The 19,038-nt window shown below is 58.7% G+C and overlaps 8 protein-coding genes across 8 annotated transcripts; 3 read left to right on the top strand and 5 right to left on the bottom strand.

Annotated features, from left to right (window-relative positions):
* Window positions 1-272: 272 nt before the first annotated feature.
* Window positions 273-5,441, top strand: SPRG_13413 (hypothetical protein). The gene is made up of 17 exons (XM_012353236.1): window positions 273-434; window positions 485-652; window positions 701-985; window positions 1,041-1,238; window positions 1,283-1,423; window positions 1,472-1,852; window positions 1,901-2,130; window positions 2,177-2,358; window positions 2,409-2,529; window positions 2,579-2,683; window positions 2,730-2,803; window positions 2,851-2,991; window positions 3,038-3,189; window positions 3,235-3,801; window positions 3,853-4,104; window positions 4,151-4,626; window positions 4,678-5,441. Exons 1-17 carry the CDS (start codon window positions 333-335, stop codon window positions 5,399-5,401), a joined length of 4,299 nt encoding a protein of 1,432 aa, XP_012208626.1. The 5' UTR covers window positions 273-332; the 3' UTR covers window positions 5,402-5,441.
* A 682-nt stretch (window positions 5,442-6,123) lies between these two features.
* On the bottom strand, window positions 6,124-6,855 carry SPRG_13412 (hypothetical protein; the record flags this gene model as incomplete). Its single annotated transcript, XM_012353235.1, has 1 exon — window positions 6,124-6,855. One exon carries the CDS (start codon window positions 6,853-6,855, stop codon window positions 6,124-6,126), a length of 732 nt encoding a protein of 243 aa, XP_012208625.1.
* Window positions 6,856-9,082: 2,227 nt separating this feature from the next.
* On the bottom strand, window positions 9,083-10,002 carry SPRG_13411 (hypothetical protein; the record flags this gene model as incomplete). The annotated part of the gene is made up of 1 exon (XM_012353234.1): window positions 9,083-10,002. The coding sequence occupies one exon, from the start codon at window positions 10,000-10,002 to the stop codon at window positions 9,115-9,117; it is 888 nt and encodes a 295-aa protein (XP_012208624.1). The 3' UTR covers window positions 9,083-9,114.
* A 1,403-nt stretch (window positions 10,003-11,405) lies between these two features.
* On the top strand, window positions 11,406-12,146 carry SPRG_13410 (hypothetical protein; the record flags this gene model as incomplete). Its single annotated transcript, XM_012353233.1, has 1 exon — window positions 11,406-12,146. The coding sequence occupies one exon, from the start codon at window positions 11,406-11,408 to the stop codon at window positions 12,144-12,146; it is 741 nt and encodes a 246-aa protein (XP_012208623.1).
* A 306-nt stretch (window positions 12,147-12,452) lies between these two features.
* Window positions 12,453-13,473, bottom strand: SPRG_13409 (hypothetical protein). Its single transcript, XM_012353232.1, has 5 exons — window positions 13,398-13,473; window positions 13,233-13,346; window positions 13,074-13,190; window positions 12,762-13,031; window positions 12,453-12,596 (listed from the first exon to the last, which is right to left on the bottom strand). Exons 1-5 carry the CDS (start codon window positions 13,425-13,427, stop codon window positions 12,480-12,482), a joined length of 648 nt encoding a protein of 215 aa, XP_012208622.1. The 5' UTR covers window positions 13,428-13,473; the 3' UTR covers window positions 12,453-12,479.
* Window positions 13,474-14,788: 1,315 nt separating this feature from the next.
* Window positions 14,789-15,388, bottom strand: SPRG_13408 (hypothetical protein). The gene is made up of 2 exons (XM_012353231.1): window positions 14,966-15,388; window positions 14,789-14,915 (listed from the first exon to the last, which is right to left on the bottom strand). Exons 1-2 carry the CDS (start codon window positions 15,371-15,373, stop codon window positions 14,880-14,882), a joined length of 444 nt encoding a protein of 147 aa, XP_012208621.1. The 5' UTR covers window positions 15,374-15,388; the 3' UTR covers window positions 14,789-14,879.
* Window positions 15,389-16,012: 624 nt separating this feature from the next.
* On the top strand, window positions 16,013-17,540 carry SPRG_13407 (hypothetical protein; the record flags this gene model as incomplete). The annotated part of the gene is made up of 6 exons (XM_012353230.1): window positions 16,013-16,411; window positions 16,459-16,489; window positions 16,543-16,739; window positions 16,794-16,949; window positions 16,996-17,165; window positions 17,213-17,540. 6 exons carry the CDS (start codon window positions 16,013-16,015, stop codon window positions 17,538-17,540), a joined length of 1,281 nt encoding a protein of 426 aa, XP_012208620.1.
* On the bottom strand, window positions 17,538-18,764 carry SPRG_13406 (hypothetical protein). Its single transcript, XM_012353229.1, has 4 exons — window positions 18,151-18,764; window positions 17,860-18,106; window positions 17,734-17,814; window positions 17,538-17,685 (listed from the first exon to the last, which is right to left on the bottom strand). Exons 1-4 carry the CDS (start codon window positions 18,740-18,742, stop codon window positions 17,613-17,615), a joined length of 993 nt encoding a protein of 330 aa, XP_012208619.1. The 5' UTR covers window positions 18,743-18,764; the 3' UTR covers window positions 17,538-17,612.
* Between the last annotated feature and the right edge of the window lie 274 nt (window positions 18,765-19,038).

Below are 19,038 nucleotides of genomic sequence, written 5' to 3'. Positions count from 1 at the left end.
GTCGTGCATCGCCATCGAATCTTGGCCTGCGGGGCGATACCACGCCTCGTGGCGCGATCACGCTCTCTCAAGGGAATAAAACATTATTTTATTCGTTTGCGCTCGCTCGCTCGGCGACGCATACGCCATTCGCATGATAACAAGAGCCGGCTTGCATTTGGGAGAAAGCAAGAGTACACATGTACGCCGACAGCTTCTCGGTCCATGGATCGAGGTTGCTCGTGGTGAGTGAGCAACGACCCGCCGATTCGGATTGGCTAAAAAGAGTAAAGTGGCCATCGCTGATTGGCCACATCATTTGCACCGAGTCTACCGACGACAGCGTGAAGGTAATGATGACCCCGTACCAGGTCCTCGAGACGACGTGCAAGCTGCTCGACCGCGGGGGCCTCGACCGCCGGGCCAAGCTCGAGACTGCGGGCCGCCTCACCTACGTAGGCTCTACCTGCATGCACATGGCCTCATCTTCGCCATGCATGCACAGGAGATGAAGAAAGATCCGCTGCTGCTCGAGCAGTTCCCCGTCGAGCGCATCCAGTACTGCGCGCGTGGCCTCTTCTCGGACAACGACACGTCTATCCGAACGGCGGCGCTGCGCGTGCTGCGCTACTCGATGATCAACAGCTCGTCGATCGCCAACGCCCTCATGCTCGTACGGCTCCATGCTGCCTCGTCCCTGCTCATGCGCTTGCTGCATTAGGGCGTCCAGCTCTTCGTGTCTCGGTCAATGGAGCGCGATGCCAAGCTCGTGGGCGAGCGCATCCAGGCGCTCAAGGTCGCGCGCCGCCTCCTCGAGATTGACGGGACGCAAATGCCATCGTGTCTCTGCCGGTCCATCGTCGCGATCGCCAACCACAAGGAAGACAACCTCCGGCGCGTCGCTCTCGAGTCGCTTCGGGAGCTCGCGATCGTCAACGTCCAAGTTGTCATTCAGTGCAACGGCTTCAAGACGCTTGTCGACTCGATTCTGGACCCGACGTGCCAGGTATCCGCATCTATCGATGCCTTCCTCGTCCCGCATCTTGATCATGCTTGTGCAGGACTTGGCCGATGCGCTGCTGCTGACGCTGCTCTACCTCGTCAACGAGCCCGCGAACCGCGACTACATCCACTCGTTCATTGACGCGCAGGTGCTCCTCGCCCCGTTCACCGACACGGACGCCCCCGCAGGCACCGAGCGTCGGCAGCGCTGGAGCGCCAGCCGCAACGCGATCGTCATGATGATGCGGTCCTGGACCGTACGCCCGTGCGCTCTCACACTTGTCTCACGAGGCAAACGTAGGGTATCTTGCTCTTGACGTCCAACCCGCAAGGTCTCAAGTCGCTCATTCAGCTGCTCGTGCAGCCCGTCGGCGACGACGTGCAGAAGGCTGTGCTTGCGACCATCTGTGAGATTTTCTACAAGCCGACGTCGCTCGACAAGGTGGAGACCGCGCACATGACCTTCGTCCGCTCAGGGCAATGTGATTAGAGCGGCAACGAGGTCGTGACACCCAACGAGCCGATCCCGATCGAAGACAAAGCGGCGGCCTCGACCACAGGCTACAACAACCTGCTCGACAACTACATGACGATGGTGCTGCTCTCGTTCCTCCACTGCGGCGTCATTGACGCCCTCATCACGCTCGGCACGTCACTGAACCGGTCGCTCGCCGAGCCCGCGCTCGAGCTCCTCTCGGACTTCTTGCGCATTAGCGCCCGGCTGCTACCGGACCAGCACTGCACCAACCTCTTGGCGTTACCGCAGCTTGTGACGACCACTGCGCTCTCGAGCTCGATGCCGCCGACCGAAACCAAGCAGCGCGAACTCGCGATTCGGTCGGGCGAGATGCTTGCGGAGCTCGCCCTTGTCGTACGTTGCTTGATCCACACAAGGCCATATAAACTGACGACGAGCTAGGTCGGGGGCAATGCCAACGCCCAGCGAGCACTGGCTGCGTCGTCGGGGGCGTCCAACGCCCCGATCAACGGCGTGCACTTGGCGTCCGAGCTGCTTCGCGGCACGAACCGCCCGGTGCAAAACTTTTCGACCGCGTCGCTGCTGCGGGAGGCAACCGCGACGTCCCGTGAGGTGCTCGTGCACTCGCTCAAAGTGCAAATGGACAATCAGATGGACGACCATACCTTCCGGTATCATATGCGACGGTCAATCCGTTCTGAGATGTAAAAAATGTAGCGAGATGCTCATGACCAAGTGCCGGGTCCTCAACGGGAAAGACTGGTATCGCTGGAACTGGGACGTCATTTCGGAGCTCCTGGAAGGCCCGCTCACGAATCCGTCGCGGCTCTCGGAGGCAATGAAAACCAAGTTCTTTAAACGCGTCTCGGGCTTTTTCCGCTGCGACAATAGCGACAAAGGTTGTCGCACGCTCCAACGCCAGTCATCATGTGGATATAATTGCGATTAGGCTACTTTGCGGGCCTGCCGTGGACGCCCGACTACGTCCCGTACCTGCGCCCGGCGTGTCAGATGTACATGCTCTTGCTCAACCACCCGGAAGGTCTTTCGTTCCTCAAAACCGACCGCCGGTACCGCACGACACTCTATTTCTCCTCATCATTTTATATTGCTCGGTAGTGGCCAACTCCTCACGGAAATCGCCAGTGCTTTGGAGCTCGAGGCGCGCCCGGAAGCTGCGATTGTCGAGTCGCACCTCGGGGACCTCCAAGCCCGCATGTTTAGGTACGCAAAATTGTGGCGCAGTCGTGCTCATGGCGGATGTGTGTAGCCCCGAGTACTGCTCCCGACGCATGCTGCGCGAGTACTTTACGCTGCTGGGTCTCATGAGCTCGTCGACCGAAGGCAAACACAGTAGTAGAGTGGATCGCATGGTCCTCATGTGTGGGTAGGGCTCAAAATGATGGAAAAGTCCGGGCTCTTCGCGCGCTTGACCAAGATGGGCCAAGCGGCCAAAGGGGGCAACAGCCACATGCTGCCCAACTTTGGTGAGCTCACCAAGATGCAGCGCGCCGAGAAGGAAAAGACACAAGGTACAAAATCGAAGCAGCTCGTATTGAACGACGCATCGTTTTGTAGGCCACGATTTCTTGTGTCGACTCATTCTCGCCAATCTCGACTACACGGTTGAAGGAAGCTCGCGCCAACTGCTCCAGGATTGGATGACGACCGGGTCCGAGTCGCTTCGGCTCTACGCAACGTGCCTCCTCCGCGCCCTTCTGCGCTCCGAGGTCCATCTTGTTTCCATCGATGAAGCTAACCCATACCCTCTGTAGGTTGGAGACTTTGCCAAGTGGGGTATCGACAGCCTCGTGGCGCAGCTGCACCAAGAGCCCAGTGTTGCGCGCGCGGCGCTGAGCGTCCTCGAGGAAGCCGCCGAGACGCCCGAGTACTTGCTCGCGATCATCCAAAAGAAGCCGTTGCAGCTGGTGCACATGCAGGCCGAAAGTCTCCTCCTCAAGTGCCTCTCGCTGCCCGAAGGCCTCGCCTTCTTGCGCGAGGTCACGAATTGGATTCCCGCGAGTTTGCTGAGCTGGCGCCAACACAAGCAGTGGGCGTACGTCCACTTGGTCGAGACGCAGCTCACGCGCGGTCTCTTCCGCGACAAGCAGCCGCCAACCTCGTCGATGGGCAACAAGTACCAAAAGCCCAAGCCAATTGCGATTCCTGTGACGGTGCCGAGTCGGCGCAGCAGCAACTTTAAGCAAGGTGCGCACCGCGGTCAGTGGGGTCTCGAGTGGCTCTTCCGCATGCCGTGGAACATGGAGGTCAAGATCGTCGGGCCGCCGGGCAGCGGGCCGCCCGCGCACCTCACGATCGACACGTACGTCGACGCGAGCGAGGTATGACGACTTCTTCCGTGTCCAACGAAAACACTAAAGATGGTACAATAGCCCGAAGACTCGCTGGACGGCCACCGCATGAACACGATCCGCATCAAGGGCGTTGTCGTGGATGCGCGCAATTCGCCCAAGCCGATGACAGTCAACAGCCAGCAGACGCTCCAAGCGTGTCTGTTTCTTGGTGCGCAGCCCGTGGACCGGAAGGGCTACACCAAGCCAGCACCGCAAAGCAACGGCGGCTTTCTCATGGCGCCGGCGAGCGAGAAGGACCCCAAGTCGGACCCGACGGCTCGCACGCGCGCCGTAGGTGGCCTATGCGTCCTTCCATTGTACGATGTGTTTTGCGTAGGTGAGCACGAGCACGGATCGGCTCTCGGAACACACGTCGCTGGCCGACGCGTACGAGCCGACGGACGAAAACAAGGACTGGAGCTCGTGCGGCCCCGAGCAGCGCTCGACGCAAACGCTTCTCGCCAACGCAGTGGCGGTCACGGAGAACGAGCGTGTGGCGACGCTGTGCCCACCGGGCGAACGTGCGCTCTGGACGTTCGACCTCGAGACGGACCACTCGCAGGCCAACCTCAAGCGCGTGCAGCTCAAGAGCGTCGAGTTTACGATTCAACTGCTGCCGAGCAAGGCGTCAACCGTCCCACTACCACCGCACCTCTATGGTGAGCTCGCCAAGACCAAAGACGGTATCGTGCTACTGCAGCAGTCGGGCTATGTGACTGAACTCGTGGTGGCCGTCAAGGACGCGGCCACGGCGCCGCTCGAACGCCGCGCGGCGCTCTGGGCGGTCGGCCACATTGCGGCCACGACCCGCGGGTACGATCGAATGATTGCGCCTTTCGTGTGTTTTGATCGCATGCGATGTAGGCTCGAGCTCCTCTTGAGTGTCGCGGAAGACCTCTTGGATGTCATTGTGGACATGGCGACGTCGGCGACGATGCTCAGCCTCCGAGGCACGTGCTTTTTTGTGCTTGGGATCATTGCGCGGTCGGCGCCCGGGAAGCGCGCGCTCGCCAAGTACGGCTGGGACACGCCCCGGGACGCCCGGGCCATGATTGCGGTGCCGTCCAAGCCCGAGACGCTCTTTGCGTGGCCGGCGGGGACGCCGCCGTCGCCGGCGAGCATGGTCGACCTCAAGGCGTCGTTCGAGGCGCCGTCGTACAAGGCAGCGCCCCGCGGCAAGGAGATTCTGCGCCTCGTCGGCGACTTGAGCTCGCACATTACGCAAAAGGAGGCGGGCGCGGCGCTCAACCGCATGAAGAACATGTACCCGGATCTGTTTGAGGACACGGCGCTGGCGCTCTCGGCGCACACGCTGCTGTCGCGGTACCACTACCGCCTCACGGCGCGCCAGTTTGTGTTCAACCTCTTTGAGAAGGCCGACTTGACCAACGCCGCACTCGACATCCACTTGCACAAGCCGACCCCCGTGGCGACGCGCCGGCGGTCGTCCGTGTCGGCGCCGTCGCTGTCGTCGACGATCCAGTCGCTCCAGCACACGCACGCGAAAGAGACGATCGTTGCGACGTCGCGCCCGATGCTCGATCAAGAAAGCACGATCTTTGTTGGCGCCCAGCAGGCCATGGTCTAAGCATCCGTCTTCACTGAACGAGATTTTTCATTGATTCCTAATGACAACCAACGGCTCCGATGCGATCCAAGCGCCCCAGTGCGACCGCGCGCAAGGGTGCAAGGAAGGGTACTACATCCGCAGGGTACAACAACACGATGGCAAGACAACATGGCGAATTGACACAACCCGTGGCCGTGGTGCTACCCAGGGGTGCTACCGTCTGCTGTGATTGGCTACATCGTGGATACGCGTCATGGATTGGCTACATGTACCCAATCAGATCTCTCGATTCTGATTGGGATCCACTTTGGGCCAGCTGCATGAAGCCGCTGCCTCGTCGTCGGTGCGATCCTCGTCACAGGAAGAGAGAGGACGAACGATTGGATTTCCCAAGCATTGCTGTTATCTTTGGCTTTGGCGATGGGTGATGTTGAGTCCCATCACAAGAGGTGATAACGGCGCATTTGCACGGGGTTGTGATTACATGTGTACTACTCGAGTACTGCTCTATTGAAAAGTCGTGTGCAGACTCGCGGTCATGTGCAGTCTCGCGATTTGGGTAACAACAATTCGAGTATGAGTTGTCGTCCCCACAACACATCGATGGCCACGGAGCAGGTGGTTGCCTTTCAATGCTTGAAGTACGCTGTTGTCCTCCGCTCGGTTCTCTAAGATCTGCGCATGATGTCGCCAAAGCATTGCGTAAAAAAGATAAATATTGGATTTGAAATATAGACTACTTACGATGTCTTGGCCACGGCTTCGGCGTGCTTGACGTGGCCGGGGCACAGACCGTGCAGGCGCGAGAGCCGCATGCAGCCACCGACGGAGCACGCTTTGTTCTTGCGGTGCACGTCACAGACGCCGCCGCCACGGTCCGTGCGATGGCAGCCGTCGACGACGCAGTAGCGAAACCCACCATGCTTGGCGCAAAGGCTCCCGCGCTGGACGCCCTTGTTGCAGCCGCGCTGAGTGCAGCGCTTGCCGCCACCGTGGGCGCGGCAGAAGCCACCGCCCTGGGAGCTCTTTTCGCAGCCCGAGAAACCGCAACGCACGCCACCACCATGGGCCTTGCACAAGCCGCCGGTTTGGACGGCTTTGACGCAGTCGGCGATGGAGCAGCGCCGGCCGCCGCCATGCGTGATACAGAGACCGCCGCTCTGCGGTCCCCGGGAGCAGCCGGCGTAGCCGCAACGCTTGGCGTGGCCGTGGTCACGGCAAAACCCGCGCGGCGAGAGAATGGACGCGGCGCAGCCCTCGACGAGGCAGATGAATGGCGTCTCGACCGTGAGGAGAACGGGCGACTCGAAGAGACGTGGCGACGTGGGCATCGGGAGGTCCGTAAAGGTCAACACTTCGTCGAAGAACGAGGCTTCCAACTGCGCGCTGCTGAACGTGTCGTCGATCTCGTCGGACATGAGCGTGGCGTACAGGAAGCTGGCTTCGTCATGCGTGAAGGTGGCCAAGGCCATGCTCGTCATCTCAAGGAAATCTGAAAATGAAAGCGCGACAGCTCGTAATGTCGTGGTGGCTACTCGAGGCTGGAACCACGCTCGCGAGTACCCAGGCTCCTGGTGTGATCCTTCGGGTGGGGTTGCTCACTGGCTGGCACCCCAAATTTGATTTCGATCTTCCGACATCGCCGGCCAATCCAGGCAAAAAACGAAGAATCTTTTTAAAATATTGATATTCCAACCCGATCGGCAGGTGGTTAAGTTGTGCTGACCGCACTACGAAATGAACTCGGTTTTTGTATGCACCGGCGTGGTAAGCTTAGAGCTCAATGGTTTAGAGCGCCGACACGCTTCGAGCCCGCTCTATGCGTGTACTTCATCTTGCTGTGATGGCGCCGCCACGTAACATGTAGTACGCTATGCTGTCGTCGGTGCGAAGTCGATGACGCCAAGACGAAGCGCCGAACAGACCTATCATTTCGGAGCGGGCAGCTGTCGCTGGAATCTGCGCCTTTTATCCGGTCGCCTCGACAAGACGCCCAGCAGATGGGCTACTCTGGCATTGGATTGGTCGGATATACTAGCTGTGGTCACTCATACGGCAAGGCGCCAGCCTCTCCATGCCACACAACTCATACCGTTGAGCACAATGCACTATATATGAGGTCGGTCAAAACCAAACCCAGCGTTAGCATATTTGAGACGGTTTTGGAGTACTGAGCAATTCTTGTACAATACTTTATGGGGAATCGACTGGTGTAGCTCTTATGGACAGAAACGTCGTACTTCCTGTGCTAACCGGGCGCGAAAGAGCGTTAGAGTAGCCTATCAGCGACCTCCTGTCCGCCTCCGACGTTCTTCAGCTCGATCATTGGCTCTCGCCTACCATCACCTTTCGAAGCAACCAATGGAATCGCTTTCTGGCGACCAATCAAAAGCGCAGAAAACTTTGGAGCCCATTTTCTCAAATCGTTAGCAGGCCGCTAACACGAGGTTTTGTTTTGACCGTCCTCATATAGTGCAGGGGGCGCCGTGTATCAGAGAACGAATACTGCGCCGTGGATTCAAAGTCAATCGCCGTCTTGACGACGAACAACAAAATGATTGGTGGCAAGCCAGAGAAAGGTCGGAGTGGAAATCTTCAGTGGGTAGGCGAGGCAATACCGGCACGACTAGAATACAGTACTAGTATGTTTTAGCCGCTAAACGCTAAATGAGCTATATGTCTCTAGTATATAGATGTAATAGGACGAAGCCGCGTTTGGAGTTGCCAGGGAGTTGATATTTTTCAAAAATTACCCGGCTTGATTTTGAATGTAGCATTCATTTGCGCACACTTTAGTGCACGATGTTTCGCGACCGTCTCCAGCTTTGGTCGCACCAAACGCGCTCGCTCGTTGGTAAGGTAGTCATCTTGCAGGCTGTCTGCCTGCCAGTCCTCTGGTATCAGCTCACGTGGGCTCCTCCCGACGCCTCGCTCGCTGCCCAAGTCGATCGGCTCATGCTCCAGTACATCCACGACGAACCGCTCACGCTCACCCGTCGTCGGGTGCATCGGCACTTTGCTCAAATTCTTGTCTCCTTAGCCAAGTGCCATGCCGGCCTCGGTCTCTCGCACGCGCACGACCTCTGGAAATCGCGCATTCGCTCTACGTCGCTCCGTTTTGTCAAGGCATGGTTGAGCCAACCAGAAGACCCGCCCACGTGGACCACGGCAGGTGTCGCGCTCATGGAAGAGGCGTACCAACCGTGGGGGTCTTTTGGCGACCTACTCCACGCCAGCAAGGACCACCCGACAGTCAAGGCTCTCCTCGCAGCACCCAGCTTTCCTGCGCGATGGTCATCAGCTCTCATCGAAAGGTTCTCGCACGTCTACACCATGTATGGCTCGCCTCGCCCAGCTCCGCTCGTGCTTCATCGGCTTCCGCTCTGGCACAACGCGCATCTTCCTGCGTCAAGCAAGCTCAAGTGGCTCGCGCAAAATCACGACTCGGACATCGAGACGCTCGTCGCTTAAGGTTACACGCACGTAGACAGCTTCCAAGCCCTTGGACACACGGTCGCCGACCTCGAAGAACATCCACCACGACGTTTTCCCAGCTGCAGCCAACCCGCCGTTGGATCCGGCTGCTCGCGACCGCTCTCGTTCGATGCTTCCAGCTCATCCCGTCTGCCGATCGTGTCGTGCGCCCTACCAGTGCCCCGCCATGGCTCGTCAAGTTCACGATAATATGATAACGTAGAGGACGATTAGAAGAAACTGGAAGTGCTAATAGGTTAAATCGCATACTCTGTGCTGTGCTCGTACCCACTATGTGGCGACGAGACGTTGGACGACGACATCTGTGGACCGCCCACAACACGCGGCTCGACGCCGTCGCGCGTTGTCACGTACCGCTTTGCATGGGCTACGCAGAGGCCTTGCTTGCGCGCCATGCGCATGCAGCCGGAGAAGGCGCACGCCAAGTTCTTCCGATGGACGTCGCAGCAGCCGCCACCACGGTCCGTCCGGTGGCAGCCATCCACTTTGCAATACTGAAATCCGCCGTGCTTGGCGCAAAAGCTGCCTCGCTGCACGCCCTTGTCGCAGGCAATGGCTTGGCAGCGCTTGCCACCACCGTGTTTTCGGCAATAGCCACCGCCTTGCGAGCTCTTGTCACAGCCGTCGGCACCGCAGCGGATACCGCCGCCGTGAGACTTGCAGAGGCCGGCGGTTTGAACGGCCTTGATACAGCCATCCATCGAGCAGCGACGCCCGCCGCCGTGGGTGATGCAAAAACCACCGCGCTGGGGGCCGCGGGGGCAACGTGGTCGGCCACATTTCTTAACACCTCCGTGGTCGCGGCAGTGGCCCCGGCGCCACGGAATGGGCGCGTGGCAGCCATCCGTGAGGCACACGGAGGGTATGTCCTTGGTCTTCTCGAGGTGCGGCGACGGGGGGTAGAGCGTCGTTGGCGCTGAAAAGACCACGGGCGGGTACTCGATGTCGATGGGGGATGACGGTGCATAAAACGTCGGTGGTTGATACGCGTAGAGCAGCATAGAGGCGTCGTTGGACGGCAATTGCATGACGTGGTCAATTGGGGCGCTGTAGATCGGAAACGATGGCGGGTACGCAAATTCGACGCAGCTCAAAGCGTAGTGTGCGTCTTCGATGTACGACATGTTGTTTTGATTAATGAGTGCCAATTTAGCGCGCAGGAGTTGGTAGTATCCACTGAAAAGAGTCTGTTGGCGCTTGAGAGAAATCACGAATCGCACCCATCGCGACAGCTGGCGCGCCACGTCATGACCGATGAAGTGCGATTTCGTGGATCTTTGGCTTCCCTCAGTCCATGGGTGGAACCAGCTGGCAGGGTTGTGGATAACTCGGCACTCCACTTGTTCACCATGTGTTTGGATTGGGAACGCGCGAGCGAGCTATGTATTATAATAGACTGCAAGACACTTATCGCTTTGCTTTCAAGGCGTTAAAAACGTCTAACCGCCACCACAGCCGTTGTGACATGCTCTTCAAAACGACGAGTGGAGAAAAGTGTTGCCAAAGGTGCAACCCTTCTTTGGCTCGCCTTTCTCTGTTGGTGGCGACTGCGTACACGCGACAGTCTGTCATACGGGTAGTAATAACTTGAGTGTCGGCTGTGGCGCATGCTGCTTTTTTGTGCAGTGCCTTGTCCAACTCCATGGTAGTCGATTTTTAAGTAGCTCCGCCCTTGGAAGCTCCGGTGTGCCACGAGCCTTGGGCGAGGTGCTCGACTTGATGCCCTGGAGCAGTAGCTACTGCATCTATGACGCTCTGAGCTTGAATAGTTGGCAACTATGCAGCAGCGAGCTTGAAAGCGGAGCATCTCCATCTGAACCACGTTGAATTCGACGCCAAATATTCAGCGCTGGACAGAGACGATGAGTAACCGAGGCTGTGGTGTAGCACCGGTACATGCGCCTGCACCAGCACTGTCCTTCGCTGCTACCACCCAAAATGACGCAATCGGCAGCTCCAAAGCTGCACGGTTGCATGGTACATATTAGTAGAGACCTCGTCAGTGACAAGGTGTGTATGAGGGACAAGAGATGAAGCTGAGTTGTTGCCTGATCTCATGCCACGCCAAACGACTAAGCCATCCAATTGGTAATCATTCCAAAAGTATAAATTTACATGTACAGTATTCGAACGGTTCGATCAATCCGCCGGTATCGACATTCAAGTACTCCTCGAGCAAGCTCAATTGCTCTCTCGTTTTGCCGGCCCCACGATGCGAGTGAAGACGCAAAATGATCGTAGTGCTATGTTGTGGTTGCATCATGCAAAGCCACGAATCTATCTGGGCGCCCGAACTCATTTCGATTACTTGTCTTCACGAGCCAAAGTGTCGTTTGGATATCATAGTAAACATTTCGACCAATTGTGTCTCCTACGACGCCAAGGTCTCCGCACTTGGCCAGTCGAACAGCCTGTCAACCAGCTGTCCTCGTGTCTCTTCAAACATCTGGCGGGAACAATTCGATGATGATAACACGATCAGAATCAACAATCCTCATTCATTCATGCACTAGCCACGCCCGACCAAATGGCTCTCCTCTTCACACAAGCCGAGGCCGACTTCATCGTCCGCACCTTCTGCGGTCGACCCGACGCCAATGCCGTGCATTCGTCCGCCAAGCACAAGCAGATGCCGCCCCACTCGCCCAACGGCGTCGACGATCCCCTCGATGCCCTCCTGTTCTGCGACCTGCCACTCGACCACTCCCCAACTAATGAGATACCTCACGTCTGCCTCGCGCCCGACTGCCACCAGCGCACCCAAGCAACGCGCGGCTACTGCCGTCAGCATGGTGCCACCAAGCGCTGTGCGTTTGCAGGTTGTCCGCGTGGCCCCCAGCGGGGTGGCTTTTGCATCACCCACGGCGGCGGCCGCCGCTGCACCGTTGACGGCTGCAACAAGGCCGTTCAGACCGCCGGCCTCTGCAAGTCTCACGGCGGCGGTATCCGCTGCGGCGCCGACGGCTGCGACAAGAGCTCGCAAGGCGGTGGCTATTGCCGAAAACACGGTGGCGGCAAGCGCTGTCAAGCTGTTGGCTGCGACAAGAGCGTGCAGCGGGGCAGCTTTTGCGTGCAGCACGGCGGCGTCCAGTACTGCAAATTCGATGGCTGCCACCGCACGGACCGCGGTGGCGGCTGCTGCGACGTCCATCGCCACAACAACGAGTGCACGGTTGGGGCTGCATGTCACCAAGGTCTCTGCGCTGCACACAAGCGGCGACATGTCCGTGTGTCGTACGCGGTGCCAGCTTTCCTCTATGCCTCGTGATGAGGCTAAAGATGTATGTACAAGTGTTTCTTTTCAAATGGCCCAATATGACGTCTACATACATCGTGCAAACGAAGCAGTTGGGCGAGTGCACACGAAGAGCGTCCGATCCATCGTTCTATGAACCTCACTCCAAATTGCGCGAACGAATTGTTTATTAGTTCGGCTCAAAATGTCAAGTGGACCAAAAGCAACGAAGCATAATGATAGATGAAACATCGCGTCGAACGAGTCTCTCGTCGGCAGCCTGACACGTTGCATGAAGATGCGACGCAATGCCTCGTGACTCTTGATTCCTGTGGCACATGGGAGGCACGTTTCAGGATGTTATAGTCAGGACGCGTCCTGCCCTAGGCTCGCTGTGCTTGCGGCAGACCCCAGGGTGCCAGACGACGCGGTCGATGCCGCAACGACCCTTCTCAATGCTTCCAGCCACGAACGCATTCGCTCCTAGAATCGTACAAGTCATATACCTCGTCCCATCAAAGCTCACCACTTGGGTGCCACAGAACGCATCAAATGCCGGGTCGCTTAGCGGCAAGACATCTTTTGGAACAAGCTGCTCGCGTGTGTTAGCATCGCCATGTCGTCGGTGAATCTCTCTGATTCGAGCACAAGGCCAGGCTCCGGCAGCAGCGGCACCAGCCGCGTGCATAGCACGTAGAGGCTCGTGGCGACGAGCTTGAGGTTTGCTTCGACTTGCTTGTGGGGGCGCGCGCGGCCGCCAATGCCGCTTGTCCACGGCTGGAGCACGACGTACGGCACGACAACTCGTCCGAGGACAAAGCCGACCACCACGAGGTCGAAGCGAGCGTCGGTCGCCATGTTGCGCGTCGCGCCGAGCGCGTTAAACTCGAGCCCCACTCGCTCGGTGGCCGACAAGTACTACGATGTTATCACCGCTTTTCCATGCGATGTGGTGGTTACGTTGGGTGGAAAGTAGACGCCATCGCTTGTAAGCTTGGCGAGGAACTGAAGAATGGCTTTGGGAATCGGCTTCTCCGTCGTCTTGACAAGGGCGTCGACGAGACCCTTGATGCGAACCTGTCTTCAATGTTAACAAATGGGAAAGACATTGTCGAGTACTTTGAGCTGGAGAATGCTCTCGGGTGCGCTTGCTTGCTTGCGTGCCAAGAGGCTGCCAAATTTCTTCTTCAAGCTCGTCTCGGGGGCGCGCATCGATAGCACAAGCGTTGGGTCCTACTGTGCGTACTAGACTGGCGTTCCGAGTGACAGAAGTAGGTGCCGTACTTGGAGAATCGAGAGCACCGGGAGACGCATGTCTTTGGCCAGCCACGACCGAATCGCTTCCGAGTAGACATCAAGCATATTGGCCATCACCTGGATGGATGTCGTCGCCGACTCATATCGGGCTAGTATGGTACCTTGGCTTCGTCGGCTTGCTGCGATTGCTGGCGCTCAAAAGCGAGTCGTTGAAGCCGGCGCGTAAATTGCACGGCGACCACGGCCGATCGAAAAATGGTCCGCAACTATGCACAATATGTCATTTACATAAAAAGGCACTCGGGCGCGCACCGGCATTGGCGCTTCGGCGAATGCCGACACGACACCAGCCGCCGCGTCTGCGTCCTGACGCCACTTGGGGCGTAGCACAACGTCGTCGGTCGGAACGGTGAGCAGTTTTTTGTGCCGTCGGACGTCTGCCGGTGTCTAATGGGACTTTGTAAGAATCGTAGGCGGAGCATTATTTGATGGACGAACGGCCTCGTTGGCTTCGGGAGACGCCCGTCGTGTGTCAAGTACGTCGTCGTCTGGATCGTCCGGCGGCAGTGTCAGCAGCTACAAAGATCCTCCGTCGCGTGCTCCGGTTGTATGCAGAGCAGCGCTACGCTTGCATCGAGTTCGCTCCACGCCAAATCGTCGTCCAAGGGCAGTCGTGCGGCGGTGGCGGGCTTGGTCGCTGTCGCCACGCGCGCCGGGGGCTCACGAAAGGTTGGTGTGGGCTTTGTACCAGGCCGTTTGGCGCTCGCTCCAGATGCGAGACCTGGCAACGTTGGTGCGTTCAGAATCGCCGACTTGTGGGGTCGAGCCGGGGGCGACGCGGCGCGGTCATCGCTCGTCTCGGGCGATGGCTGCTCTGTATTTTTCTGTCCTAAGAGCGTCGCAAGGTGCTCTTGTTGGGCGAGAACTCGCTCCAACGTCCGCGCCATTTCGACGTGGCTGTCGTGCTACGCTTCGGTCGATCAGCTTGCAAGGTATTTAGGTAGACAATCCATTGCCTTTTGCTTGGCCATCGCAGCGTCGTGCATGGCCTCGAGCTGCTGCCTGACGACGCCATGAGATTCCCACACGGTCGGTGGTGGTGGTGTCTACAGCATAGCTTGGTTGCGCTGGCGCAGGGCATCTTTAAGCAGGTTTTGCTGGAGCTCTCGGATGCTCTTGCGCAGCTCGGCTTGCTGGCGCTGCGGTGCGAGTGCATACCCATACATACCCCGTAGGTCGTCGACTAAATTAAGCCCAGCGCGGTTTCTACCGCCACCGAGTTGCGCATAAGCTAGCTAGTCGTTCTAGCAGTCCATCCAAGGCGAGCTCTGTTTCATCATGTTGGCGTCCCAAGCTCGGTCATTTCGCGGCCAGGAGCCGGTCTACCCACCAGTGCATGCTTGCCACGCTCGTTTGCGCGCTTTGGCAACCCTTTCGCACACCTTCATGGAGTATTAATATATATCGTTGTCGCATCGTACTGCAGACAGCGACAGGGCATGGCCTGCCTTACCGCTGGACCTGCTTTGGCCGACGATCCAAGACCTAGCGATGTCACGCATGAGAGCTATGCATGTCGTTTGGCCTCGACCTACCATGAGCCCCGACGCGTCCTTGGTGTAGAGGTAGTTGCTGACGTTGGGCGTCTCCTTGAAGATCATCGTATACTCGCCAATGCGCTCGATGCGTCCGGCGGCGCTGAGGCTCACGACCAAGTGCGTGTTGTGGAACGTCAGCTGCGCATTCTCGAGGCTCAGGATGTCGCCGCAGTTGAGGCCAAGCGCCAGCGACCGCTTCACGAGCATCGAGGCAGCGCCTGTCTCGTCGGCGATGAGCACGGAGGCGTAGGCGGCGGTGTTGGCATTGAGGTCGTCCATGTCCAGCACGATGACCTGCAGGTTAACGACCATCTTGTCCTTGTCGCCCTTGGCCTTCTCCACGAAGAGCGGGAGGTCGCGGACGCGGTTCGTCGCGCTGCTGCTGTTGCGCTTCCGCAGCGCCATGTTGCCGGATTCTCTCAAACCTGATACTGCATGTGTTTGCCAGATCGCACGCACGCGGTGTTTTAAACACGTTGACAACACCTCAAGTTGAAGCGCTGAATCGCCATGGATCATTTTCGTGGACAATCTGTACATTACTGTGTGGACCCGTCTGCAAAGCTGACACCCGATCGAGTACGTACAACATGTGGTCACTCTTGCTACCTAAGGGCGTCGTAGGATCGACGAGGTGTGCAGCACTTTTGTGGTCGAGTCCGTAGGGCTGTACCAGCAGAAACGTTGTCCACCTTCGCGCCTGCTTCTAGCCACGCAGTGCAACACCAAGCTGACTCTGTTGTTGGACAGACCGAGGCAGTACGCTGCCCCGTTGCCTCTCTAGTCTGACACGGCTGGACACTTCGGTTCAGGGCTCGCGGGCTACCGGCGCCGCGCGCCTCGATGATGCGAGGAGATCACGGTCGTGGTCGAGGCGGTGCAGTTGTCGCCAACCAGTTTACAGTCGCTGCGTGCATTGCTACCCGCCTAGTGCTTGCCGTCGACGACGGGTCGGTTTCGAGCGGTTTAAAACAGTCGGCTTTCAATACCACTCACTTTATTATATTTGAGAGGTTTATATTTGAAAGGTTCCATTTTGATACAATGTCCACGCCGCAAGCCGACAGCAGCGACGTCGTCATCGAGTACAAGGGCAAGAAGGGCCGCGCTGCTCATGAGCGCAAGCAGCTCAAGAAGGACGAGGCCGTGACGGAGCAGCTCGCGACGCTCCAGCGTGGGATCTTGAGCGAGGCCAAGTTCTCGGCCGGTAGCGTCCAGCCGACGCGCTTCCGCTGCACGAACGCTTCGTTGGACCGCTTCTCGTTCGTCTACGCGACGGGCAAAGTCGTCTTGGAAGGCCACGTCAACTTGGCGTTGAGCGCAGACGAGCAGGCGGATGTGACGCAGGGCACGCAAGGTGCCAACATCTCGAACATTGTCAAGATGAAGCCAATGGCGTCCGAGGCGCTCTTGACCACGCCCGTGCACAAGTACGAGATTCAGGTATCCGTCTCATCGTCCTGCGAGATGACTCAGTGTTCGACTATTAGTCGATTGCCGCCCGCGCCGACTCGCACCCGAGTACGACAGCTGCGTCGCGTCGCCCTTCATAGCTCATGATGATGGTCGCGTAGACCCATTGATTGCATCCATCGATGCCCGAGGCGCCGCGTTCCTGTACACCAAGAGCACAGGCTCGACCGACGACGTGGGCAGTCCCCAGCGCAAGAAGCAAAAGCAGCACAAGTTCGACAGCCATACGCTCACGGCGTCGACAACCGCCGAGGTGGGCTGGGCCGGCATTGCCTTGGACCCGACCGCGTCGTCCAGCGTACGTCCGCCTCTGTTGCGTGGCCAAGACATACAGCTTTGCATCTATCGTTAGGTGGTGGCGACGGCGCACTTTTTCGCCAAGGAACTTCGCTTCTTTGATGCGACGACGCTGCAGTCGACGTGGGTGCAGCCGACGGTGATGCACCCGACCGCGCTGACCTTCTCGCCGACGCTTGCCTCGACGGCCGTTGTGGCCGAGTACAACCAAGTAGGCGCGCGTCTCCTCTTCTCGCTCATGGAGGTTTACCGTCTAGTTTTCGATTTGGGACGCCAAGAGCAACAAGCGCGTTGCCCGAGACGGAGCACCGTCGCAGGGCTGCTTGTACGCGATTGCGTGCTCGCCCGACGGCCACTCGATCGCGATGGGTGGCGAGGACAAGGTTGCGTACATCTACGACACGCGCATGTGGAAGCTCCGGAACCGGTACCGACAGCGTCGTCTCCTCTGCATCTCTCACCTGCTGCGACAAGGTGGCGGTGCCCGCTCAAGTATGATATTGCGTACCTCGCCTTCTCGCCGTCGCAGAGCTCGCTCTGCTACGTCGCGGGCCTCGACAACGAGCTCATGTGCGGCGAGCACGACGCGTCGAAAGAGAAGAAGCAAAAGCACAAGGAGCCGGCGCCCGCCTACTCGCCGTCGATTTTGCAGCAGAACCACCGGCTCGGCTTCCGCGGCGACTCGCGCTGGATCGGCCTCGACATCGTTTCCGCGTCCGAGGACGAGGACATGGGCGTCGGCATCTGCGAGAGTGGCAGCGCGTATGTGATTCGCCCTGCCCAGTACATGCTCGGCCACTAGATCCTCATCCTCGATACTATGCATAAGGCGACACGCTTCCTATCAACGACAAGTGTGCATTGTGCATTGTGCTTATGCCTCCTTGGTCTTGGGCCGGACCTCGGCCTCCGAGATCGACCGGACGTACACCGTGTCGTCTTGATTGCTACGGAGATGGGATGAGACGACGAACCGACAAGGTGCGGAAGCATACTCCTTCGGGCCTTCTTCGTACGTGTCGGACGCCGCCACGGCCAGCTTGGACCCGTCGTGGTTGAAGGCCATGGACGCGACGCTAGCCACATACAAGGTCGTGCAACAGAGATGCAAGAGGGCCTACCTCGCACCAAACTTGGCGAGCTGGCAAATGCGCTTCTTGTTGTCGCCGTCCCACATGTTGACGACGCCGTCGCAGCCGCCGGTCGCGAACGTGCCAAACGTCGGGTGGAAGGCGACCGCGTTGACCGGGTACACGAGCGTATCGGTCTCGCTCACCTTTTGTCGGTGGCACTTGAACGCGTACCCTTTCTTGGCGGCGTCAAAGTACTCGAGGCCGACGCGGCCTTCGGTCGTCGTCACGACGTAGCCTGTCGAACGACTTTGTACGTGCATGGATGAGACAAATGCGTACCTTGGCCGTCCGGGATCATCTCAACACAGCGAATCTGGTACTTGAGCGGCGAGTCGCGGACCTCGACCGGCGCTGCGGGACGACGCACGTCGAAGAGCGCGACCTGCTTGGCCGATGTCCCGATAACAAGGCTGTGCTCGTGCATCGACATCGAGTACACTTTGCCGTCTTGCGGAAGGCGCATCGTCGGCGTCTTGGCACTGGCTTTGGCGTCCCATGCGGCGACGGTCGCGTCCCACGACCCAGAAAAGACAAGCCCCGTCGACGCGCTGTAGCGCAAGCAGCTCACGGCTTTGGCGTGCGACCCGAGCGTAGCGTGCGTGTTGGACGGCTGCTCGAGGTTGTGCAGGAGGACCGAGCTCTCGAGGCCACCGCTGAATGCGCTGCTCTTGTCGGCGCCGTAGCAGGTCGCGAGCACCGGGCTCCCGACCTCCATCTTCAACCGCAGCCGGTGGTTAGGGACGTCATACACGCGGACGCTGCAGTCCCAGGAGCTCACGAGGAGGTGGTCTTCGGGGCCGCTGCTGAAGCGGACGCTTGTGATCCCGTCGGTCGGGCTCGGCGACAGCGCGGTCGGATCGGGGTTGCTCATGGCGCTTCGTTTCCTCTCCTTCTACTCGATCGAACCCTCCGGATACATTCCGGAAACCCAACCGGATACGCCAGCAAGAGGTACTAGCCATTAGTCGATTTCTACTAGGAATTATAAGGTATGAATTAAATTTGTTTTGCTAGGAATTATTCGCCTCGGCCAGTGCAAGCCGTGGGTTAGCAGCACGCAGCAGGGATCGAGTTCCGACGACGTGTAGGGGTGTTGGCCTTGCTTACAACTGGAACTAGTATTAGTACGCACAGTCCATATTGTCCCGCAGCTTGGTCCCGCCAACG

The sequence above is a fragment of the Saprolegnia parasitica genome, assembly GCF_000151545.1.
Source record: "Saprolegnia parasitica CBS 223.65 unplaced genomic scaffold supercont2.118, whole genome shotgun sequence".
Classification (NCBI taxonomy): domain Eukaryota; phylum Oomycota; class Saprolegniomycetes; order Saprolegniales; family Saprolegniaceae; genus Saprolegnia; species Saprolegnia parasitica.
Note: the sequence above shows the minus strand (reverse complement) of the source record. Positions and strands in the feature narration are given on the sequence as shown.

Coding starts and splice junctions, on each gene's coding strand:
- SPRG_13409 (XM_012353232.1), bottom strand. CDS start 13,427: ATGCGTCTCCCGGTGCTCTCGATTCTCCAA. Junction 13,347..13,397: donor CGGTGCTCTCGATTCTCCAA/GTACGGCACCTA, acceptor TACGCACAGTAG/GACCCAACGCTTGTGCTATC. Junction 13,191..13,232: donor AGAGCATTCTCCAGCTCAAA/GTACTCGACAAT, acceptor CATTGAAGACAG/GTTCGCATCAAGGGTCTCGT.
- SPRG_13408 (XM_012353231.1), bottom strand. CDS start 15,373: ATGGCGCTGCGGAAGCGCAACAGCAGCAGCGCGACGAACCGCGTCCGC. Junction 14,916..14,965: donor AGGACGCGTCGGGGCTCATG/GTAGGTCGAGGC, acceptor TGACATCGCTAG/GTCTTGGATCGTCGGCCAAA.
- SPRG_13406 (XM_012353229.1), bottom strand. CDS start 18,742: ATGAGCAACCCCGATCCGACCGCGCTGTCGCCGAGCCCGACCGACGGG. Junction 18,107..18,150: donor GATGATCCCGGACGGCCAAG/GTACGCATTTGT, acceptor GTCGTTCGACAG/GCTACGTCGTGACGACGACC. Junction 17,686..17,733: donor TACGAAGAAGGCCCGAAGGA/GTATGCTTCCGC, acceptor CCATCTCCGTAG/CAATCAAGACGACACGGTGT.
- SPRG_13413 (XM_012353236.1), top strand. CDS start 333: ATGATGACCCCGTACCAGGTCCTCGAGACGACGTGCAAGCTGCTCGAC. Junction 2,359..2,408: donor CTGCGACAATAGCGACAAAG/GTTGTCGCACGC, acceptor AATTGCGATTAG/GCTACTTTGCGGGCCTGCCG. Junction 2,804..2,850: donor CATGAGCTCGTCGACCGAAG/GCAAACACAGTA, acceptor ATGTGTGGGTAG/GGCTCAAAATGATGGAAAAG.